The sequence below is a fragment of the Muscardinus avellanarius genome (genome assembly GCF_963383645.1).
Source record: "Muscardinus avellanarius genome assembly, chromosome: 5".
Lineage (NCBI taxonomy): Eukaryota > Metazoa > Chordata > Mammalia > Rodentia > Gliridae > Muscardinus > Muscardinus avellanarius.
The window spans coordinates 61,453,230-61,468,790 of record NC_137790.1 but is presented as its reverse complement, the minus strand read 5'-3'; the positions used below and the strand labels follow the sequence as shown (position 1 = coordinate 61,468,790).

Genomic DNA, 15,561 nt, shown 5'->3' with positions numbered 1-15,561 from the left:
TATTCTTTATTTTGAAACCGGGTCTCACTGAGTTGCAGAGGGCCTCACTAAGTATCTGAGGCTGTCCGTGAACTGCAATCCTCCAGTCTCAGCCTCCCGAATGCTGGGATTACAAGCGTGTGCCACCACACCCGGCTTCTATTTATATTTTTGAAATAGAGCCTCCCTAATTTTTTGAGGGCCTTACTGAGTTGCCGAGGCTGGCCTTAAACCTCCAGTTGTCTTGGCTCAGCCTCCCAACTATTGGGATTATAAGGGTGTGCCACCACACTTAGGTGGCTTGCTCTTTTTTTGATCTGTTCTGATCTTGATCCATGTGGCAGAAGCTTGGGCTGAACATGATAAAAAGAAAGATGAAAAAAAAATTGGACATGTGATTCTTGGGCCAGATATTTTGTTTTCCTTCAGTGAAAATAAACAACAGAATTTCAGTATGATGACTAGCTGTACCTTTTCCTCATTTGGAACTCTTATTTGAACGATCTTGTACTTCTTGTAGTTTTTTTAGGGTACACAATGAAAATCAGAGATTATCATGATTTTGACAAGTAGGTTAGGTTGTTAAAAAAAGGTCCAGACCCTTCTGATATAAGTGTATGCTTGAAATCACTATTGTCCTTTCAATCAGAGAATTAAGTGAAAATATTGCAATTTTTTAAATGGCAGCAGCCTAATGTGCATCTCTTACATGATGAGCAATAAAATTCTTGCAACTGGCACTGGGTCTGAGCTGTGCCTTAATCTTCTCAGTCTTGTTTGAATTTCAGTCATATGCAGCCTACAGAGGGCAAGTTGCTGGGGAAATAGGTCATTCACTTCTGTCATCCATTTCAGCGGTACCAAGGGCTTGGCTGGAGGGTGATTACATTAACAAAGTACAGTATCTACCTTTGCGATAGGATTTCAGCAGAGTTCTGCTGTATGGCGAAGTCTCAGAGGACTAGAGTGTCTCCATCTCATGACAGGGCAGGTCACCTCCAATGGGCTCTTGCATGCATGTGTACTTGATGGGAGGTGGCGGTGGCTTAAAAGGTGGAGGCCTTTCCATGCTAGGAACAAAATATTTTTTTTAAATAGGAGACAGATTGGTGAGAAAGCAATATACCCTCTTAGTTCTCTCAGAATTTATGTTGCTTAACCCTGTGTTCACTAGTCCTATTTGTCACTTGACACCCCGATTATGCCATTAATTAGTACTTGCATAGTATTCTTCTTTTTTTGATGGTACTGGGGTTCCTGGAAGCCCTTATACCTCCGGGCTACACTCCCAGACCTATTTTATATTTTTATTTGGAAACAGGGTCTCGTAAGCCAGCGCGGCTGGCTTCGAACCTGCGCGATCCTCCTGTCTCCGCCTCCCAAGCGCGGGGATTACAAGTGTGTGCCACCACGCCCGGCAGTACTTGCATAGTATTCTTAGTTTGCAAGCACTTTTATTCTTTTATCATAACATGAGGGCCTTTTTGTATCCAGAAACTTAGTTATTACTGTTGTCATTCAACAGATAAAACAGTCTCACAGGTTTTAAGAAATCTGCTCAACCATCACTTGAAGTCTTTTACGCAGAATCCATCTTCTCTATGGCAACTGCCTCATGATAGAGGAAAATTTCCTCTTACATTGCTTAAAACATTTCTCTAGAGGCAACATCTTAAAATGCAGGGATTTAAGACTGAAGTTTCTCCAATAGCCCCTTTATCAAGGCTATACCCAACCTTTATGCACACACTCATGTCTACCCTGAGGATCCAGCAGAGGCAAGAGGTAATGCCCTTCTGAATCCCTGACTTGGTTGGTACTAGCTGGATGATACCTGAATCCCTTTTGTTTAAATCAGTGTACAGAGTGCTTTCATGTTAGCACAGTTAGAAATGCACCAAGCATATGGGTGAGTGTGGGGTTTAGCTGTATAAATGTTCCCTCTTGATAGCAGGAAACAGGAATATATCCGTGAGCATCTTTATGTTCATGACTCAAACAATCTCCATGGCCTGGAAATCTGTGGCATCATAATTTTATGAGAGGGAGAAGGAAAGAATGAATGTGTTTCTTATCTCCCTATAACACAGACATTTGAATAAAAAACAACAAAAAAGTAGTTCAGATTTTTAGAATCCCATTTGCTCATTTTATCATAAAGATCCCCTAATCTCTATTATCTAGTGTTTGTATGCTTTAATGGAGACTTAAAATATATCAAAAGGGGGTTCAATTTTTTGGAGGGGTCTGAGGATAATGGGGATTTACTCCTTGACTCTGAGGGCATTCTAGCTCTGAGCAAGACCCCTAACCCTGTTTCATTTTGAAACTTGGTCTTGCTAAATTGCTGAGGCTGGCCTCAGCAATCTTCCAATCTCAGCCTCCTAAGCACTGGGATTACAGGCATGCACCACTAGACACAGTTTTAGGGTGGGTACCATTCTAAAAAACTTGTATTTTTGTCTTTTCAGAAAAATTATGAATTTTCTTAAGGACATAGAGTGGTCAAGATGTCATTCTTAGAAAAGAACCCAGAATTTCCAATTCCTGATTTAGCATTTTATTCACTAAAAGACTGCCTGCATTGGTTATAGACTCTTAAAGGATACTCAAGAAAAATAAAAGAGCATATTGCATGATGGTGAATGATATATCAGATAGCCGTGTAAGGTCAGCTTTGTGTATTATGGGGCCTCCTGTAATCACAGTCTAATCCAGACTCATCCAAAATAGACGAGTCTGAAAAGTGAGGCTTAACCTACATGAACTTCAGACTTCTGCATGGGGAGGGATTTTGGAAAATGATTCAATAAGAAAGAGAAGGGAAACCCAAGCAGCTTTCTTATCCCCTTAGAGAAAAAGGAAAAGGGCAGTAAAAGCTACTCTGATGAAAAGCAGCTGGAAATCTCTTAAAATTACCTTCTCACTCAATTTCACACTTGAGCATCTGGGCCCAGCTGGGCCTGGACAGTTCAAAGATGCATGAAAATGAAAAAATAATGAAGATTAATAGAAAATTCCATTTTAGTTTTGAGGTAAGGTGAGGCTCGGTTCTCATTTCATGCCCACTGAATTGCACCATCTGATGAGCGCTGCAGTTTGAGCAGGCCAATGCAGAGAGGGACACCGAGTCAGGAGCTGCACACTTGGCCTGTGCAACTAGGCAATGCCAGGAGAGCTAGCGCGCCTCTGTGAGCTTCTGTGAGCCTCATTTGCTCATTAAAATATGAGAGGAGCACCACTTAGTGGTAACATTTTGTATCATGCAAGTATTTCATAATGAAAAAATGAACAGTTCCTCCACATCTTAGCATGATACTCACATTTCTTTTTGGTACTGACACCATTTTTTCTCACTTCAAGACCAAATAATAACATGCAGAAACAGAGCAAAGCTGCTACAGTCACAGGCCAGGACATTCCATCTTTGGGCTTATTAGCTATAATACCTAAAAGGACAAAAAGAGAATGGACTTTAGTGCCAAACTTTAGCATTTGGGAATAAGGATTAATTAAGCTACTTCTACCCTGAAGCATGTTTTCTTCAAGGGCCATAGGGTATCTCTGACAATGATTACACTTTGAGAGCATGTCTGTATGTTTTTATAGTTAATAATATACCATACCAGAAGTTTTCTATGACTATGTATATATGCATATATATGCATAATGAATACATATCCCTTTAATTAAAAATGGGGGACTACTTAAACTTTATTCTGTCCCTGATCTCTTTTCTTTAAAAGCACAATTTTAGAATTCCTTCTACAGTCTCACATGAAGATTGTCTTGATTCTATTAGACTGGTTAATTCCTCAATAGCTCGATTTAATTTTATTTAGTATTTATTTATAAATTAAGTCAATGAGTTATTTATTTGTAAGTGTATTGTTTAATAAATATAATATTTTATTTATACATTTATTTTATTAATTAGCTTATTCTTTTAATGTGAGGTGATTAAATTATCTTCATGCTTTTGTTTTTCTAGCAACACTTCAGTGAAATTTTTATACATTATAGATAGATATTTACATATTTGGATTATATAGATCATTTGGGCAAAAGCTATCTGGATTGGTTTTTCTTATTGTTTCAGCTAAATGGTAAATTCCTTGTAGGTGGAGAGAAGCTTTTAAGGTTCTTTTATAATTATTTTTCATATAGCAAAATCTCAGAAAAAAGACCAAAGAACTGGACTTAAAATATTAGCTACCTAATCTTTCCTGTTTTTCACAATCTCATGGATTGAAGAGGTGAGATGATCACATTAGCACTGGGTATCAGTGCTGAAGGTTTTTCTTTTTCTTAGAACACACATCCAGGGGCTAGAGGTATTTCTGGTGCCCACCCTACCCCGGCCCTGTCACAGAGATACTCAGGGGAATCTGGGGGCTCACATAGATAGACCCGTAATGCCTAACCACGTGGTGAAGAGTCTGTACAGAGAGTTCACAGGACAAATGGCTGGGGTAGCAGGATCTCAAAAGGACAACCACATGGATGGTCAACTGGGGACTGAGCAAAACCCTGTTATTTAATTCGAACTTTACTAGGCTCTATACTGGTAATATACTGAATATAACATTTTACCTCCAAAGTTTTAGAGAAATGAAAGAATAAAATTTTAAAATAGGTCTTACATCAATGTCTACATATTGCCTTCCAAATATAGAAAAATGAGAGTATTGCTTCAGGAACGTCTTAGTGGAGAAGCAGACATCCCATCTTGCCCCATTTTTAAAGTAGAAAGATCTTTAGGAGGACACCAGTATCTTAAAGATGTCAATAGGATGTTAGTTCACAGCTCCACTGACATGATACATACAGGATAATGCTCCAATGATCAGAAGACCCTATGACCTTTCAGATGAAACAACCCTGAAATAACCCAGGGGAAGATTTCACCAGCCAGTTGAGCCCCCATTGACGTGAAAGAGTTGAATACTCTTATTGAGCCTACGATCATTACCTGCACTGGGAAGGTTCTAACTTTATTGAATCCCTTGCTCTCATGTGACATAAAATAAGGGATGGCATTTTGCATTGGCAAACTTTTATTAGTTGAATTACAGGAACGCTCTCTATTTAGATAATCTCTTTCTTGCCTCAGACTATGTTTTCACAGGCCTGAAATGTTCTTGTGACTTTTCACCTTGTTCATTCTTTCTCTTTTTTAACATTTTAATTTAACTATTATACCATCAGAGCATTTCCTGCTCTCCAGTTAAAATCAGGTCTTTCTTTTAGATTCTAACAACACCTTACCATAGTTCTTGTCACAAATAAGCTCAATTGTATAATTATTTACTATATATTATCTCTAATAGATTATAATCTTCAAAAAGCTAATTCATTACTATATGCCCCAACGTTGGTATAGTGTCTGAAAAGGTATTTAATAAATGCTTGTGGAGTGAACAAAACATAAAATCCAAAACTATCACTCACTGCTGAGATAGATGTGATTATTTTTAGTAGATCCACTGGCAGTTGTGGGGACATCTGAGAATCCCCTGGTTGTGTTGTTGAAGACATCGTCTAGGAATATAAAGGAATATCTGAGTTCATTTTAAGAGACATCAAAATTTGATTTAGTGGTATTAATCATGATTGGGTTTTATGTACTATTGGGAAAAATCTCAATTTGAATGCCCTGAGTGCCCCTTAAATATTTTCTATAACTTTTAAGAACCAATTCACAAGGCTGAGATACTGAGATTTGTCTAACTTCTACCAAATCAGTGAAATTCTCTATTGGCTTAAAGAAGAGAGGCTGCAAACTTCTAAACAACAAAAATTTTGCTAAAGGATCTCCACAAAAAATTTAAGTGGTATGGAAAAACGCCATAAGCGAGGACATGGAAAGGTAAGATCTTATCCTTACTCTCTTGGTGAGACAGATTCTCCCACCCCAATGCATTTGATAAGGTCAATAAGAATTCCTTTGCAACATTAGACAAATTCATGTTAACTAATCATTCCATTTCCAATGAAAAATTAAATATTACAAGGTATTTTTCATGGGTATAACTGGCCAACAATGCAACCATATTGATTTCCTTTTGAAATAAAACAGAGACAAATCTGAGTCTTGGTCACTTGTATTTTCTTTGAGTGGCTGGGAGAACTTTTCACCATCAAGATATACTTTTAAATGCTTTTCTGAGACTGGAATCTTAGCCGTTCTTGTTTTTCCACCTGTGTCCAAATAAAGCTAGCCTTCCAAGTCTCTAACTCCTCCCCACTACTCACCATGGAGTGCTGAGCCTGCCCCTGAGGGGGATGAACTGTATGACTCACTGAGTGTCCACGAAATTGCTAAAGGAAGAACATATTGAAAAAGTCAATTCATGCCGGGCATGGTGGCGCACGCTTGTAATCCCCGCGCTTGGGAGGCAGAGACAGGAGGATCGCGCAGGTTCGAAGCCAGCCGCGTGCGTGCTGGCTTAGGAGACCCTGTTTCCAAATAAAAATGTAAAGATAGGTCTGGGAGTATAGTCCGGAGATAGAAGGGCTTCCAGGAACCCCAGTACCACCAAAAAAAAAAAAAAAAAAAAGAAAGAAAGAAAGAAAGAAAGAAGAAAGAAAAAAGAAAAAGTCAATTCACGAACAATCATTCTGTTTTTACTTCTTAACTACTAATTGAATCCAATAGTTATGAAAGTGTAATGGTTACTTATAGCATTTATCATTAAACTGTCCTATGGCATACAGTAGACAGTCTCAAAATCAAGCAAGAGTTGAGGGGTGACTTGTGGTTCAGACACCTCTCTTTTGGAAGGTTCTGATCACAGCCTGGTATGGTTTGAAGGAGCCCCCTTCCAAAAATCAGGTGTTGCCAATATAATAACATTACAATGTAGAGCCTTTAAGAGGTGATTAGGTCAGAGGGGATCTTCTCCTCTTGAGCAGAATTTTGACTTTACCAAAAGGTTTCTTGCAGGGTTCACCATTGCCCTTTCACCTTCTGCCATGTGAAAACACAGCAAGAAGTTCCTCACCAGATAGATGCCAGTGCTTTGATCTTGAGCTTTCCAGCCTCCAGAACTATAAAGAAAATGTTTCTTCTCTTTACAAATTAATTACTTAACCTGTGGTGTTCTGTGATAGCCACACAGATGGACTAAAGTACGTCAGTTAAAATGAGAGGAAGGAATGGAAAGCAAACACTAATAAAAATCTCTCCAGCCACAGAACACATATTCTCCCTGTATTTATGCTCATTTCATAGAGGAAGCAAAAGAAACAGGCTAATGAAAGCTCAGAAATGTTATGGTGGCCTTTAGTTCAGAAGAGGTAAGGTGCCTAGGACTTTGAAGACTCTGGTGGAGCAGGCATGAGAGAAGAAAATAAGCTGTTCTGTGGCTTGCCCGACATTTTTCTAGACTGTGGGAACTGAACTGTGTCATCAGTGAGTACCAGACTTGGCTGGCCGCAGGTCTTGTTAGCTGTTGGGTGAGTCCTTCGAGGCATTTGGAGGCAGAGCTTTCCCTTGAGTGGATGACAGCAAGCTCAGGCAGTACACAGGCTTCTGGAATAGACCTATCAACTCATTTTGTTTATTGATCTATCTCTGGAAAAAAAAAAAAAGATGTACTTCTTGGCACACACCTGGATATGACGACAGGCCTCCAATAACAGAAAATAAAGCCGGGCGTGGTGGCACACTCTTGTAATCCCCGCACTTGGGAGGCGGAGACAGGAGGATCCCACAGGTTTGAAGCCAGACGTGCTGGCTTAAGAGACCGTTTCCAAAAATAAAAATGTATAAAATAGGTCTGGGAGTGTAGCCCGGAGGTAGAAGGGCTTCCAGGAACCCCAGTACCACCAAAAAAAAAAAAAAAAAGAAAAGAAAAAAGAAAGAAAGAAAAAAGATAACTATAGTACTATATGGATGTCATCAGTAGAAACATTATAATCACTTATTTAAAACATTAACATACACATGTTTCTAGTTAAGTGCTTTCTTGTGTTAAAACCAAAGCAAATGAACAAAACCAACATAAAACAAAAAATCTTTAGCCTCCCCTTCCCCCTTTTCTGGGTCCCTTCCTAGATGTCAGTAGCACCTGCAGCTGCTGACAGAGGTGTATGACTAGGCCGTTGAGAAGAGGCACAAGGCAGTGTTTTGGGGGATTGTTCACAGGCACTCTGTCATGCGCTCTGCAGTGCTAGATCTGCCTGGGTCAGGGACACGTTTCTTTCTTCAGTCTAACTCTTTGAACCTGCATATATGCCCTTGGATAATTCTTCTTATTATTTTTGTTCTAGAAAGAGGACCAAGATCTACAGATGATGATGAATGAACATTTTTTTTAAATGATTAAGTCATTAGCCAAAAATTTGATTGACAGAGAAAAAGCAAATTCAAAAGCAATTGTTATCATGCCTGGACTTAGGCAAAATAATGAAAAAGGCAATTTGATCTGGATAAACTTAGAGTTTTGTGCTCAATATGGTGTCACCTTTAACTTACTTTCAGACCTTGATATCTTTATTTTGTATCTCTTCAAAGTATGTTTATAAGAAAGAATGAGATAAATTAGCATACCAATTTATGTTAAGGTAAAACTAGCTAAACTAGTACTATCCTTGTAAGGGAAACAGGCATTTTAAACAAAATGATTTTCCACTTCATTTTTATTATCAGTTATCAATATAGAGCATTTTGTGATAATAATGCATGACCACCATCAGGTGCTTGTGTGGGAGGGGGTAGTGGGGCTTGAACCCAGAGGCATTCTGTCTCTAAACTAAACCCTCAGCCCTTTTTTTTTTTTTTTTTTTAGTTTGAAACAAGGTCTTAATAAGTTGCAGAGTGCCTCACTAAGTTACCAAGGCTATGATCAAACTGTGAGCTTCTAGTTTTAGCCTCCCAAGAACTAGGTATCACTAGTAATTTTCAAACTAAATATAGAGAGTCAGTTTTTTTCTGGTTAAATATTGATTTTTCCCTGAACAAAATAATCTAACATACTCCAGTTTCAAGAGATGATGTTATCATCACCACAATCCAACTAAGTTATAAAAATAGCCATAGTTATAAAACTATGCAAATTATTTGACCATTTCATAAAACTTCCTTCCAGACTTCTACAACCTTTCCCAAAGTAAAAGACTCCTCCGTTATAATGTATAATAAAATTAAACTACAAAATACATTCTGGAAAAGTAAGGAGTTATTTTCTTACTCTTTTTGTATCTGATAAAAACTTCATGGGGACTTTGGTGAGGAGGTGAGTGAGGTGAAGAAAAGCATTTCATTCAGTAGATACAAAATGTCTGCAAATACTTAAGTAATGTAAGAGAGAAACTTCAAGACTAAAAATATATTATAAATAAGAGCCTTTCAGCAAGATAAAGAGATGAACAGTTCTTGCATCAGTTGTTCCCATAGGAAAGAGGTCTTCCCAAAAACAGATGCTTACAGAGTCCTCTGTAAGAAGAGTTGGCTACCTTCAGTGATTCATAGTTCACTAAAACAATATTTTTCCGGAAAGCTCATCTGTGTTCATCATTTAGATACTTAATGCTCAGAATGTAATAAATACTGGCAACTCCTGCCATTCATGTCTCCTTGGGAGTCTCCTAGTACAATTATATTCCCATTGTCTTTTAATTGGTTGAAATAGTCTGTGTTCTTCCAGGAACCATCATGTTTGTTCAATACACTAGCCAGTTTCCTTTTTAAGTCATTTGAGAATCCCTTTTCATCAAATCAATGAATGAATATTACTTTGACATTTAGATGGTAAATACCAGCCTGACAAGTATCCTTCTCTTGTACATTATCAATGTCACCCCCAAATTTATTTACAGGAATAGACTGTGTTGTTGGAACTTCTCAAAGCCATATAGATTTTCCAGAGCATAATTTTATATTTTCATACAACTTCTTTAAATGTAACTCTTGATAAAGTTTGTTCAACAAAGAAGGGTTCTCATCTATGGTTAAAAATTGAATCAACTCCAATAGCATAGTATTTTCCCTTCAGTTGCAATAAGTCTTGGACATTCATTTATGACCAGTTTACAGTTGTCAATAACATTATGACATATTAGATATATATTTCCCTTTGTAAGGAAAGTCTGCTTAGAGTCATATAAAAATCCATTATAACTTGAAGTTTGGCAGTTCTTTTGATAAAATCACAAATAATTTTTGTTACTCATGAAGGGTTCTCAATGTGAACTAAACTTTTGTGAAATTCTGGCATCTTTTTACATATTCAGGAGACTTGTGATGAGCTATTTCTTGGTTGTCTAATCTTACTTGAGGCACTGATTTCCTTAAGTACTGTTTTTTGTCTCCAAACACTGACAGAGTTGGTAAACAATAGGTGGAGATACAGACTCCAAACAGGATTTCTTGGTCTTCTGCCTCATCTTTCCTTTGAGGAAAATGTGTACTAAAACAGCATCATCCCTGCCACCAGAATACACATGTGGGTGTCAGCTACTGTGGTAACTCCTGCCATAATCACAGTGTCCATAGACAGGGCCCTCACATCATGAAAAGATGACACTCAATAGCTTCATAAGTAATACCTCACCATGGTGATACCCATGAAACCCCCAGAAAGTGATGCTTTAACAGAAGACAGAATTTTTTTGGGGGGGTGGTTCTGGGGTTCCTGGAAGCCCTTCTACCTCCGGGCTACACTCCCAGACCTATTTTTTTTTTTTAATTTTTGGAAACAGGGTCTCTTAAGCCAGCGCGGCTGACTTCGAACCTGCGCGGTCCTCCTGTCTCTGCCTCCCAAGCGCGGGGATTACAAGCGTGCGCCACCATGCCGGGTGCCAGAAGACAGAATTTTAAGTCAGAGGAATAAAATTTTTTTTGCACCAAACATAAGAGGAGCTAAGTGAAAGAATGGAGGGAGAACAGTGTTTTAGAAATGAGATAAATAGAATGAGATATGAGCTGAGAGCTATGAGATTTTAGAATTTGAGAACAAAAATGGTGAGTTTAGAGAATTAGTCCCCAGCCAACAGGGGGGAGGACTTTTATTATGTAGCCTTCCAATAGAAACCAGGCCCAGCATTACTATAGTTCTTATCATTGCTATGTTTCTGCCATTGTTGCTCCAAACATCTATTCTAGCCTTCCAACCTTCCTCTGCCTAAGAAAAATACAAGGGTTGCTATGAAATTTAATTAGGTTCAACTACCAAAAGCCTAACTAGAACCAGCCAGTACCAGAGAGAGAGTAAGTAATGCATTGTAAGATTTAAGGAGAAGGATATATACATTTTGAAGAATAAGAAATGTATGGTGAAAGAACAGACTAAAATCTCCTCTTGAGGTGATAAGAGGTGCTCTGAGGTTCAGGGTGTGTGTGTGTGTGTGTGTGTGTGTGTGTGTGTGTGTGTGTGTGTGTTGACAGTGAGCTTGAGCCTGTTAATCTTGGGAATGGGGTGAACTGGAGGTATAGAAGCCCACGGAGGCTCATGTCACTTTTATGCCTGTCTGATTAGGCATACTGACTGGTTTCAGTGTGGCTTTAAGCCCTACTGGACCAAATGGATGCAGAGGAAATTAGGAAAAAATAAAATGTTTAAATTTTTTTTACCCCATAGCACGATCACCTGAGTTTCAGGGTGAAAAATATGTTCCAAGATGTCATTAATCTTGTACTTTTGGGATATTAAGATAGTCAGATTGAGTATTCCCAGTTCATAGGTGGTTAAAGTAAAATATGCATTTCTCTTCCAGATTGTAGGAAACTTGGAAGCTGAAGTAGAATTAGATTACAATATTCTTGGATCCCAGCCTAGACCTCTTCAAGTTGATAAACAAAATAACAATAAAAGAATCCATTAAAATGTATTTTTTTTCAATACTGGGGATGGAACCTTGGGGCATTCTACCTCCAAGCTACACCTCTAGCCCTATTGTTTATTATTTATTTTGAAACAGGGTCTCTCTAAGTTTCGGAGGGCCTCACTAAGTAGCTGACGCTGGCCCTGAACCTGTGATCCTCTTGTCTCAGCTTCCCAAGTTCTAAGATAACATGCCTCACCGTGCCTTGCTTACAATGTATTTTTATAAGTGTAAATAAATGCAACGTTCTCAGAACAGAATAATAACATTCAAATATATACAAGTGTCACAAAATGCATGCAGGAGCTAAATACCCCATAGAACATGTTCACAAACAGCAAAGGCCCTAGAAACATTGAGAGTCGGCTTATTTCACCAGAAATCCATCCATTATCATTCTTTTTTCTGCCTCTAACCATTTCAGAAATCTATTGAAATAAACACACCAAGAGGGAAAAAAATCCCATTACCAATGCCTGTCATGAATCTTGCCAAATACATCATCCAATATTGGATGTCACGTCACAGTCCAAACTAAAGAGTAGAAACATGTTGCAAAAACAGTTTGGGAGTGAGCAATCAATTTTAACTCGTTGGATCCTAACGTGTTTTATTGAATTATTATAAATAGAGCAACTTACTGCAAGGGATTTTTTCCCCCCTCTAAGCTATGGATAAGAAATGGTGAATAGTTAACAAGCTCTTTTTATTCTTGCATAAATAAAAATGTGAGTCCACACTGCCAGAGACAAATCCTTTGTTGGGCTTTAGAGCCCCTTCCTAGATTTTACCATTTCTGAGGCCATTTTTATGTTAAGAATGATGATGAGATATCTGAGAAGAAATGAAATTTCCAAATGAAAAAGGCAGATGTGAAGGATCAGAACAGTTCATTTCATTATGACTTAGACTATTAAAAGACTAAGAATATATGGTATAAATTATAAAACAAGACTTTTGAGCAACACTCTTTTTCAGCTTCCTATTTTCTGAGGCAGGGAGTATCTTGTGTGACCTCTGAGCTTCCTAGCCATGTGGAGGTTGGTGAAGATGCCCTCCTTCCCTCCTGACTTTCTTTCTCTCTCTCTTTCCCCCCAGGCATACATGGTATTACCCTAACCATTTAAGTGAACTTAACAAATAAAAAGTTCAAAAATTCTAATTTTGAAGCAATTAATTTTTCACCATGTATAGTGTGTTCTTTGTCTTTCTTCATACACATTAATCCTTTCAATCATTCATCAAGTATTTGTTGAGCAATGCCTCTCTGCCTGCGTTGTTATGGATGTTCGGGTACTGCAGTGAGCAACAAATACAATGGTTTAGGTCTGCTCTTGTGTATCCTACATTCTAGTATAATTTTAATAAAAAACTAGGAACAAAAGAGACAAGGAAAACGTTAGATATTGATAAGTTGTATGCTGAAAATTAAAATATGAGACATTTATGAATGATCACAGCACAAATTTAACGGAGACTTCAGCCTTTTCTATAAAATCAGACAATAAACTTTTATACCGATTGCTATACAATTTATATCTTATAATCAACAAGTATCAATTCATTTATCTATTTATAGTTAGTGTGTCAAGCATTATTTTAGGGATGAGAATATGCATAAACAGAAAAAGATATGATTTCTTGTACTATAGTTTCAAATATAAAGGATGACAGCCCGGCATGGTTCCCAGTATTTGGGAGGCTGAGACAGGAGTATTTCAGGTTTGAAGCCAGTCCTAGCAATTTAGTGATGCCCTCAACAACTTAGAGAAATGCTGTCTTAAAATAAAAAGGGCTGGGGATGCATTTCAAGGGTAGAATGGTAGAATGTGCCTGTACTCAACACATAGTACCAAACAACTAAATTTATTAGGTTTGGCTACTTTTTTTTGTGTGTGGTACTGGGGGTGGAACCCAGGGGCTTTGCTACCTCTGAGCTATACTCCCAGACCTATTTTATATTTTATTTGGAAACAGGGTCTCACTAAGTTGCTGAGAGCCTCACTAAGTATCTGAGGCTGGCTTCGAGCCTGTGCGATCCTCCTGTCTCAGCCTCCCAGGTGCTGGGATTACAAGTGTGCGCCACCACGCCCAGCTTCTTAGCTACACTTCTTAATTATTAAAGTGGCTGAGTATCTCCTTAAATGTTCTCAGCCATTTGTGCTTCATGTTATATGATTCACCTTTTTATTAATTTTCTACGTTGATTCTCAACATTCTGTTATTGATTTATAAGCATTTTTCCATATACTTGACATTAAGTTTTGTATTCTTTTTTAATTATATGTGTGGCAAATATATTTTCCCAGAGAACATCTGGAAGAAAACCAGACATTTTTTTTAACTTTCTTTAAGAGATATTTCATGAACACATTTCTTAATTCTATTTTAATTTCTTAATATTTTTGTGGTATTAAGGATTGGACCTAGGAGCATACTACCCTTGAACTACAATCCCAGCTCCATTTTTTTTATTCTTTATTTTAAAACACATTCTCACTAAGTTGCTGAGAGCCTCACTAAGTAGCTGAGGCTAGCCATAAACCTATTATCCTCCTGTGTTAGCTTCCCAAGTACCAAGATTACAAGTGTGTGGCTTAATTTTTTAATTTTTTAATGTTTAGTCCTTTGAGACTTTTCATTATGCCCTTTCCTTCTCTAGAACCAGAAAGAAGTTCATTACTATTTTATTCCTTTTTTAATGATTTTATTTGAACAGAAACATCTTAAATTATATGCAATTTATTTTTGTGTAAGATACATGGCAGGGATGCATTTAAGCACAGCTTATTGTCTATTTGCTCAACAGTGCTTTCTTTCTACTGTAACTTACCGTGCCACCTTTGACATACATCTAAATTCTGTTTATTTGTGGATCTCTTTTTATGTTTTCCCTTCTGAATTTAGCTTTCTCATTTCTTGTATTTAGACACAGAGTTTACAAATATCTATTATATTATTAACAATCTTATTAAAAGAAATATGTTATAGAAGGTCATGCATCATTAAGGGCCATGCATCAATTAAGGATGAAAGTGTGTCACAAATGAAAGATTATGATAAATTTCAATCTGTGATCAGGTGTCCATCAAACAGCTAAAATACATTTGAAAAATACTACAAAGAACAGGATTATATTCATACTGTTTCTCTCTTTATTTCCTAAGGACATATTCCCAGCAGTGAAATGACTGAGCTGGTTGGGTATAAATGACTTCTAAAGATTTCAGATGTACAACTTAATGCTTTCCAAAAGGACACACACATTTATTCTTTGTGGCAAAGGGCCCGCAGTAAAATTCAGAGATTTGCACCGGGGCCATCCAGGGTCCTTGCTCTGCTGCTCCAGCTACCAGCTTATCCATGTTCCCAACACTGTCTCTTACCACTAAGAGGCAGTATGTTTCCTTTGGGCTCTGTCAAGATCTGCTAAAGCAACACCTGCACATCAGCTACTCATCTGCCAATTAAAAGTATCAGGGAAACCATTTCTGCATGTCAGATTCGGCTGTCTCTGTTCATTTTTCGTAGTGATGTGCATATTCTGGCCAGCTTGCCCTTTCCCCACATAGACTCACGACTCACTCTGTGAACTTCGCCGGTTGTGTCTCTGCTCAGCTCTCAGCATTCTCAGCACGCTCTCTCAAGACCTCCCTGTTTAAAAGGCAGCCCCCTCTCACCCTCAGGTCTCGGCATTGCTTTGTGGTTTCCATAGCACTTACCACTATTTGTTGTCTCTCCTCCAGGATAATTTGG

The 15,561-nt window shown here is 38.0% G+C and overlaps 1 protein-coding gene across 1 annotated transcript in view; it reads right to left on the bottom strand.

Moving 5' to 3' along the window:
* Positions 1–940: 940 nt before the first annotated feature.
* CD96 (CD96 molecule) overlaps positions 941–15,561 on the bottom strand; it is a gene marked incomplete at both ends in the record, with an annotated part of 98,414 nt that continues 83,793 nt past the window's right edge. Inside the window, 5 exon segments of the mRNA XM_080696510.1 lie at positions 941–1,049; positions 3,303–3,328; positions 3,331–3,428; positions 5,431–5,520; positions 6,235–6,300. Of these exon segments, the coding sequence (XP_080552636.1) occupies positions 941–1,049; positions 3,303–3,328; positions 3,331–3,428; positions 5,431–5,520; positions 6,235–6,300 (389 nt within the window).